General features: G+C 40.7%; 1 protein-coding gene across 1 annotated transcript in view; it reads right to left on the reverse strand.

Annotated features, from left to right (window-relative positions):
* Positions 1-809: 809 nt before the first annotated feature.
* Ptgdr (prostaglandin D2 receptor) overlaps positions 810-8,148 on the reverse strand; it is an 8,914-nt gene continuing 1,575 nt past the window's right edge. Inside the window, exons 2-3 of the mRNA XM_005355391.2 lie at positions 2,270-2,519; positions 810-1,537 (exon numbers count right to left, since the gene is read on the reverse strand). Coding sequence (XP_005355448.1) covers positions 2,286-2,519 — 234 coding nt within the window. The 3' untranslated portion in view covers positions 810-1,537; positions 2,270-2,285. The remainder of the gene's footprint in view (positions 1,538-2,269; positions 2,520-8,148) is intronic.

Below are 8,148 nucleotides of genomic sequence, written 5' to 3' on the forward strand. Positions count from 1 at the left end.
AGTCTTGTCTCCCTCTAGTGGACAATGAGTAACTCGCACCTAACCAATTGCTAGGCATGAGGTCTGTGTAGATGATAAAATAAGTTAATGATAAATCAGTGAGGATCCCCGCACAGTGGACTGAAACTGGACATGGATTTCACCAGAGCAGTTTCTCAGCATTTCATGTAAACCAAATAGGAACACTAGGCTCTTGGATAAGCCTAGGAAATTTTGTTTAGGAAAATTCACACTTGCATAGATAGAGATTGAAATACTGCTGGAAATTGTTTGCTCATAAAAAAACAAGATGTTTGACTTTTATTTTTTAAAAAGCAATTTCCTTCACAAAATATCATAAAATTACATTTATTTATTCATCTGGAACTTTATTACATCATCTGGACAATTGTTCTAGCATACAGTAGGACACAAAAAAGCTGCACTTCTTCAGCTGAAAAAAAAAAGGCATCATTCACATTTAACATAGAAATGAAAGCCAAACCAAAACCAACTGTATTTTTCATTGTGTTATACTTTCAAATTATACTTCCTATATCCCTAATTTGGCTTTTTCACAGTTTTGCTATAAATTATATATATGTGTGTATATATATATACACACATATATATATGTGTGTGTGTGTGTGTGTGTGTGTGTGTGTAGTATATGTGTATTCCTATGTATGCACACATATATAAATATATATGCACACACAGTAATATCATCTCTGAGATCTCAGAAAAACCGGAGGTGAGAAGAGTGGGTTTTCTGCTGAGCTGGAAAGATGCAAGCTCCTCGTCTCTGGAAGGGACTGCCGCTGGAGGCCTTGAGACCATCTCAGAGTCGGAGTGTTCAGGATGCACAGGGATGTGAAAACTCTTTATATTACAGAAGTGGAAGTTCTTGTTGTGAACTGGACTTAGAACCTTCAATCCTACTGCAGGGACATCCCACACTTTCTCTTTCGGCCATAGTGTTGCTGACCTGTGTAAACTCATGTGTAATCACAGTGTTCCATCATGTCCTTCTGAGCTGTGCTTTGCTCTGGTTCTGCAAGCGCTATGCATAGGAGCCTCATCTCATTGTCTCTACAAACAGAATGAAGCTGTAATAGGCAAGTGTAAAGTCCATCGCCATCTCTCCATGGAGGCTTCGTCCTGAGTGGGCCTCTTACAGTGCTAAATGCCCTGTGAGTTCACACAGCTGAAATTGTAAATAATATAGCTGTCTGGTAAGTCACACTCCAGCGTTTTCCCAAGAAATGGATCCTTTCCTCCCAAGAATCCGTCACTGAGTTTTCACGAATTGAAAAATTTAGGGTCAACACTTACATTATCGATTCCCTCTGACATCTCTGCCTCCATCTACAAGAGACCGGACTTCGGAAGTTCGGTTTTCTTTTTTCCATTTTGAGTTGTGTGGGTTTTAGTTACATCTCGCCTCATACATACTTCACAAGAGTTGCCCATCTTCACCGGAGGTCAGTGAGCTCCCTGAGGTCTCCCCAAATGCCTGGCCTGTTCTGGTTTCCCGACTCACTTCTCTGAACAGCATCTATAATTCAGATTATTCTTAGGTCATTTCACAAAAACAAACAAAAACCAGAACCAAACAAAATAAAAAAAACAAGAGCAATTATGATATAAAATAAGTTTTAACTGGAAAAAATGTGTGAGCTGTTGCTAGGCTTGTTTAAAAATACCTACCACATAATTATAAACAGACAGTGATGTTTCTACTGTATTTAAATAAAAATCCATAGGTCTCTAAAAATTTAGGGCCACCAGATACAAATGTTGGAACAATTAATGTCATTGCTATAACACTTTTAACATTGTTTACAACATACACATTTGAATTGTTGTTATTAGTACATTTTAAACTGGACCAAAATACAGTTACATATTGTTAAATTAGATACTTCTGAACATACATGTTTTAGTTTTTGGAGATATTTGTAAATTTACTTTTATTATTTTTAATAGTATGTGTGTCTGTGTCTCTCTCTGTGTGTGTTTGTGTCTGTGTGTGGTTATATGCACATGAGTGCAGGTGCCCAACGAGGCCAGAGGAGTTAGACTTCCCTAGAGCTGGAGCTACAGACAGTTGTGAGCCCTCTGAATGGATGCTGAGAATCGAACCCAGGTCCCCTGGAAGAGAAGTGCATGCTCTTAAGTGCTGAGCCATCTCTCCAGCTCCTCATGAGAGATAATTTTAAGAATTTAAATTGTAGGTTTTTTTTTTTCCAATCAAGGTTCTTTGAGTGTGTGGTATATTCTTTCTTACCAGAGCTGCAGAGCCCTCACAAAGATGATTCCATCTTAGATTTTTGGCAGGAATGGCTGTGCCAGTTTCTGTAGCTCAGAGGTCTTACAAAAATCTTGTGAAATAACATCCGGAATACTGAAGTTCTGAAAATGATGAAAATCCAGGGGTCCACGATTGAAATCACAGACAGAAAACGCAGGGCCCGGAGGTCTTCCGAGTCTCCTTCAGTTGTGTGGACAAGTTTAAAGGCTCCATAGTAAGCACGATACTGTTGGGGGAGAAAAACAGACAAAAAACCAAAACCATTACACAGATAAAAACATAGAAGGCTGATGGAAGGAACAAATTTTCTTACTTTGCTTATTTAGCCTGGACAACATTACCGTCAGAAGACAACCGGTAGATGTGGGTGAGGAGCCTGAAAAGTGGGGAAACTGAGGCCATCTGACTGACTCTCTCAGGGTTGTTCTGAATTCTGCTCTTGGTTCTCCACAATACGGTCAGATTATGAAGACACCGCCAGGCTTCCACACACAGGTTCTCTAACTAGTGTCCTTACATGAATACTTTATTTAGCTTCCAGCTCTCTGTCCACTCTTATTAGTTTATTTAGAAGTAATCGTTGCACGTATGGACACACCAAGAAATGGAACTTTGAACAGAAGTAAAAAGACAGAAACTATGGTGATAAAAAGACATGAGGTGACCAGATGAAAGAACTGTGTATATATGTGTGTACATGAACAATATATATATATATATATATATATATATATATTACAGTGTTTCTCTGAGTAGCTCTGGCTGTCCTGGAACTCTCTTTGTAGAACAGCCTGGTTTTGAACTCACAGAGATCTGCCTGCCTATGCCTCCTGAGTGCTGGAATTAAAAGTGTGTACCCCTGCCAACCAGTTATAAATTGTTCCTTTTATTAAGATAGATTCTATATAAGATGGGGGAGGGGGCATGCCCAAAGACAGCTACCTTCTTACCTTTGCCCAGCCACTTCCTATACTTTGATCTTACCTTGTGTCTCTGTGGTTTCCTCAGAGCTCTGCAAAGTGCCTCAAATCATGAATCTCCATGCCATTTAGGTCATGTGACTGCCTAAATCAGCACAATCACAGACCACCATTCTGAGGCCAGATGCCTTTTCTTTTGGCATTAGATTTCCCATGCCTACTGAGATTCTAAATCCATAATGAAACAAATTGGCACTAATGGGACAGAAACTACTTAAATCCAACATTAGTAGGGGAAACTGTGGCTACGAGTACTCAAGGCCACCCAGGAACATCTCTTAGAGAAGATGCACACTCCTAGAATCAATCTCCTCAGCTTTTGACTCTCTTCTCTGTAACATTTCAGTGGTCATGGCTACTTCAGTCCAGTGCATACGGAAGATGCCTTACATTGGACTCATCTGTTGCTGATAGGCGGACTCTCTCCTCATTGCTTCATTTTGCCAACAGCAGTAACAATGGTTGCTGACCACCTAGAGCCTTCAACTCCCTGGCATTGTTCTATGTCTTTTGAAATTTTCATTTTCTCCTTAGAAAAGTCTTATGAGTAAAAACAGTCATTATATCCATTTGACAAGTCTGGAAATGGATTAAAGAGCCAAACAATGCTGTCCTTCAAATTGACTTCAAATATGACACATTTTTGGAGCCTCTTTGAGCCACTGGCTAAAGGTCTACACATCTGGGTTGGAGTCCTCTCTTCAGGTGTGTGGCTTCAGGGAAGATGTGATTTTCTTATTTTTATAAAAATAAGTTTGTTGTGCCTGCTTTCCAGGATTCTTCTGACGGTGCAATGAAAGGGTGTGAAGAGAGCTTCAGGAATAGGTCTGCTATTTAATAAACACTGGATAATTAGCTTGTGTATTGATGTGGGATTCCACTCTGTATGCTGTGAATATGCTTTATTATCATTGGTTAATAAAGAAGCTGCTTTGACCTACGGCAGGGCAGAATATAGCCAGACTGGAAGATATATATATATAGTAGGTGGAGTTAAGGAGAGATGCCATGTAGTTGCAGAAGGAGACAGATGCCGAACCCTTACCAGTAAGCCCCTCTCTCTCTATGTCTCTTCCAGCCTGGCTATATTCTGCCCAGCCATAGGCTAAAGCAGCTTCTTTATTAACCATTGATAATAAAACATATTCACAGCATACAGAGGAGAATCCCACATCAGCATATTATCTTCTTAACTAGGAGTTGCCCATTTCCTCTGCTACACTCTCCTTTAGCCTTAATTATTATCCTTCCCTTGTAACTTGTGCCTGCACCAGGATGTTTTCCTCATTTTGTATGTCACTGAGTTACAGAGTGTGTCAGATGAGGTAGGTATCAGATATATGTGTGTGGCTATGACACGGACCACAAGCTTAGGTTAATGTAGAAACAAACAGTTCACAAATGTGTTTCATGTTTGTTAGTTTTCTCCTCAGAGAGGAGTTTGACGGAATGTAACTTCAACCAAAATTCCAACCATGCAAGAACGTTTGGTAATGAATGATAGTTGTATAATTAAAGCAAACCATTTTATCCTTTTAAATTAAAAATATATTTATTTTGCGTGTTTAGGATTGTAGCACCATAGCGTACATGTGAAAGACAGAAGCTAACTTGTGGGAGCTGGTGCTCTCCTTCCATCACGCGTGGTCTGGGACTAGAACTGAGGTCATCAGGCTTGGCAGCAAGCACCTTTACCTGCTGGACCATCTTGCCAGACTAAACTATTTTCTTTCTATGCAGTACTTACCCATGCCAACTCTACTAGGTTATCTCTTATTTTACATATTTTTTAATGCAGTGCTTGGGTTGAACCCAGAACTTCACACGAATCCTGGGTGAGTAATCTGCCATTATTATTCAGGCCCTTGCAGTTGTTATTAGAAGTAAATTATTCTATAACTGGCAATTGTACATCCACGTAATTTACATTAAAAGCATCCACGTGGAGTCTGGAGAGAAGGCTCAGGGCTAAGAGTATTTACTGCTCCTTCAGAGAACCCAAGTCCAGTTTGAGCACCCATGTAGGAGGGGCTACAACTGCCAGTGACCCCAGCTTCAAGAGTTCCAATGCCCTCTTCTGGCTTCTGCAGAAATCATGTGCACACACCATGTGCCCATATATACACATCATTAAAAAATAAAATATTTTTAAATGTAAAAGAGCATTAATTTAAATGAGTGTCCTTATGTGACTTTAAGAGCCATTGAAAAGATGTTTCTGTGGCCAACTTGGTGGTATTTTACATGGTTGGGGATTTGAATTCAGGTCCTCACATTTGCGTGACAAGCACTTTACCAACGAAGCCATCTCCTCAAACCCTGCAGCTCCTAGGTTTACTATATAATGTTATTGATACAGATTCAGACACTATCCATTTAAATACAAGTTGTATAGGTCCTTAGTAATTTTTAAGGGTATTAAGAGGTCCCTAGACCATAAAAATTTTGAGAACTGCTGCCTTAGACTACCACGCCATCTCCTAAGGAGATTATACTTCCTGATTAATTTGCTATAGTCACCAGGAAATAATAATGAGAACCAAAATTAGTAACAATACTGAGGCAAGACACTGGATTCTGTGGTGCTCACACACACACACACACACACACACACACACACACACACACACACAAAGGTATCCCTATTTTTGGGACTAGATAGGTTTTTGTTTCCCCCCAGAATGTGGAATATGTACATCCCACAAGACACTGTTGTAGAACACAGCCCTCCACAGCCACAATTTTCATGAGATGTTTGTCCTCCACACTTGTAGTCGGAGACAGGCATACTGTCTGGATTCCAGCCTATCACTTGAAATCAGCTGTGGGAGTTTCCACTTGCAGCATGGCATTCACATTCAAAATATTTTAGATTGTGAAGCATTTGGGATTTTCTGCTCAAGAATGCTCACCATGGGCTAGGGAATTGGCTCAGTGGGTAAAAGTTTGAATCTCTAGATCCCATAAAGTTGATGGCAAGGCAAATCTGTAATCCTAGTGCTCCCAGGGTGTCCTGGTTGGGTTTTTGTCAACCTGACAGAAGTTGGCTTCATCTGAGAAGAGGAAACAGCTGGGAAAATGCCTGGGGCTATAGGCAAGCCTGCTGGGCATTTCTTAATTAGTGATTGATAGGGGAAGGCCCCGCCCCTTGTGGGTGGTGCCACCCCTGGGCAGGAATATAAGAAAGCAGGTGGAGAAAGTCATGAAACACAGGCCAGTGAGCCATGCTCCTCCATGGTTTCTACTTTAGTGCCTGTCTCCAGGTTCCTGCCTGGAGTTCCTGCCTTGATTTCTTCCAATTGATTGTGATGTGGAACTATAAGTTGAAATAAATGCTTTTTGTCTTGGTGTTTATCACAGCAACAGAAACACAAAGAGACAGGAGGCTGCTGGCCAGCTAGTCTGGCATACATACTAGCAAATAAAGAGACCCTGTGTCAATCAGAATGTCTGGTAAAGACCAACATCTGAGCTTGCCTTCTGGTCTCTAAGTGTGCATCATGGAATGCACATGCCTGTACTTGTATAGGTGTGTGTGTGTGTGTGTGTGTGTGTGATTTTTAGCCTTTGCCAACCCCACAGAACTAGTGTGGTTATCCCTCAACAGATGAGGACAGCCAGTAAATAAACAACTACCATAGCCATGAGTGCTGAAACTTGACCCAGACCAACAGCCATTGAGCAATCCCCTAGTCTCTCTAGGAAATGATCATTCCTGAGAGGAATGCTGTCTGGCTTACACTTATCCAGAACTTTACAAATTGTTTTTTACCAAAGTGTCTTTAAATATATCAGTTTTCCTTTAATTCTCACAATTACATAAGGGGATATGGATCTCCTTAGAGATGTGTCCAAAGGCTGTGTTTGTTCCTTTGGTTTACACTGTTTTCTGAGTTATCCACATTAAAGCATCCAAATGCTGCTTCCAACTCTCATGGATTTAGCTATTCCTTGCTTTCATTACAGCATAAGTAAGTGCCAACTACTGGTCTGGAGTTTTTTAAATTTATTTTTATTGGTAAAAGGGCTGGAGAATAAATGATTCAGGTTTTATAGACCACTGTGCCAGATAACGCACATTCAGTAGACACTAACACAGCCAGGAAACAACATATCCCACAATTTTTATTTATCATTCTATGTGTATGGGTCTTGTGTTTGTATGTATGTCTGTGTACCACATGTGTGCCTAGTGCCTCTGGAGCCAGAAGAGGGAGTCAGATCCCCAGCTAAACATGAGCTGCCACATGAAACTGATGAAATTAAAGATGCAATAGCAATGACTGGGTACAACTTTAAAGTACATATCTAATATGAAGAATTTAATTCTTTTTAATAATTCATTGGGGGTCTAAGTTTTTGGTGTCTGTCATCAAACTGATTACAATCATTCCTTTCAATCTGGGAACAGCAGCTTCTGCATCATTCAGCCTCTGCCATCTTCTCCTTGTAATTTGGATCCAAGTTAATGGGATTCTTTGCCATCTCATTGGCCAAGATAGAAACAAAACTCATCAAGACAGACAAGGAAACAAGGGGCCTCCTGTAACTTCTCTGCCTCTGCTGTAACCCGACCCCCACCCCCGTGGGGGGTAATACAGCAGCAGCCACAAACCTAGAGTTTTTCAGAACTAAATCTGTGTGTATTGCTCACTTTTGTAAGCCACTCAGGATGAACTAACCCCTTTCCTTCTCTTCTATGCCAAAGTCCAGAGAGGAACTCTCAGAGAAGTCCCTTTCCAAGATGTCTAAATTAGAGGGTGGATCTGACAAAATAAAATATTGCGTAGCTCGTGCGGGGGTCGGGGAATAGAGGACTGAGGTCTTTGGCTCACGAGAGCCCTCATCGGACAGGAGCAGAGAGGAGGGGACATC

The sequence above is a fragment of the Microtus ochrogaster genome, chromosome 17 (genome assembly GCF_000317375.1).
Source record: "Microtus ochrogaster isolate Prairie Vole_2 chromosome 17, MicOch1.0, whole genome shotgun sequence".
NCBI classification, from domain to species: domain Eukaryota; kingdom Metazoa; phylum Chordata; class Mammalia; order Rodentia; family Cricetidae; genus Microtus; species Microtus ochrogaster.